The sequence below is a fragment of the Charadrius vociferus genome, unplaced genomic scaffold, assembly GCF_000708025.1.
Source record: "Charadrius vociferus isolate BGI_N301 unplaced genomic scaffold, ASM70802v2 scaffold1479, whole genome shotgun sequence".
In the NCBI taxonomy this organism is placed as follows: domain Eukaryota; kingdom Metazoa; phylum Chordata; class Aves; order Charadriiformes; family Charadriidae; genus Charadrius; species Charadrius vociferus.
Window position 1 is genome coordinate 11,062 of NW_009649856.1, and position 798 is coordinate 11,859.

Here is a 798-nt window from a genome sequence, read left to right on the forward strand (position 1 = left end):
CCCCTTCCTCCCCCCTCAGCTCCCGCCGGTAGAAGTAGCTGAAGTTGGAGACGATGACGGGGACGGGGAGGGAGATGGTGAGGACCCCCGCGATGGCGCAGAGGGACCCCACCAGTTTCCCCCCGACGGTGACGGGGGCCATGTCCCCGTAGCCCACCGTGGTCATGGTGACCACCGCCCACCAAAAAGCCTGGGGGATGGAGGTGAAGGAGGTGGCGGCGTCTTCGGCCTCGGCGAAGTAGACGGCGCTGGAGAAGAGGACGACGCCGATGAGGAGGAAGAAGATGAGGAGCCCCAACTCCCTCATGCTGGCCCGGAGGGTCTGCCCTAAAATCTGCAGCCCCGTGGAGTGACGGGATAACTTGAAGACCCGGAAGACCCGCACCAAGCGGATGACCCGTAAGATGGCCAAAGACATGGCGGGTTGGCCGACGCCGCCTTGCCGGGCCAACTCCGTCCCCAAGGCCACGAAATAAGGGGCGATGGCCACCAGATCGATGAGGTTCATGGCGTTGCGGAAGAAGGCGGTTTTGCTGGGACTGGCTAAAAGACGGACCAGGAGCTCCAAGGAGAACCAACAGATGCAGATGGTTTCCACCACGAAGAAAGGATCGGTCAAACCGCCCCGGGACGACGGTGGGGAGGAGGCGTTGACGGCGGCGGAGAGGGGCGATGGGGTCTGGGGAGGGAGAGAGGGAAGGGGGAGGAGGGGTTAGGGGATGGGGGGGGATGGAGACCGTGGGGTGATGGAGGGGGTTGGAGCCCACCCGGAGCCCCGGGGCCCCCACCCACCGGGGG

General features: G+C 65.4%; 1 protein-coding gene across 1 annotated transcript; it reads right to left on the minus strand.

Annotated features, from left to right (window-relative positions):
• Nucleotides 1-7: 7 nt before the first annotated feature.
• Nucleotides 8-679, minus strand: LOC104291751 (potassium voltage-gated channel subfamily A member 7-like; the record flags this gene model as incomplete). Its single annotated transcript, XM_009891024.1, has 1 exon — nt 8-679. A coding segment is annotated over one exon (672 nt), but the record flags the coding sequence as incomplete, so codon positions are not given.
• Between the last annotated feature and the right edge of the window lie 119 nt (nt 680-798).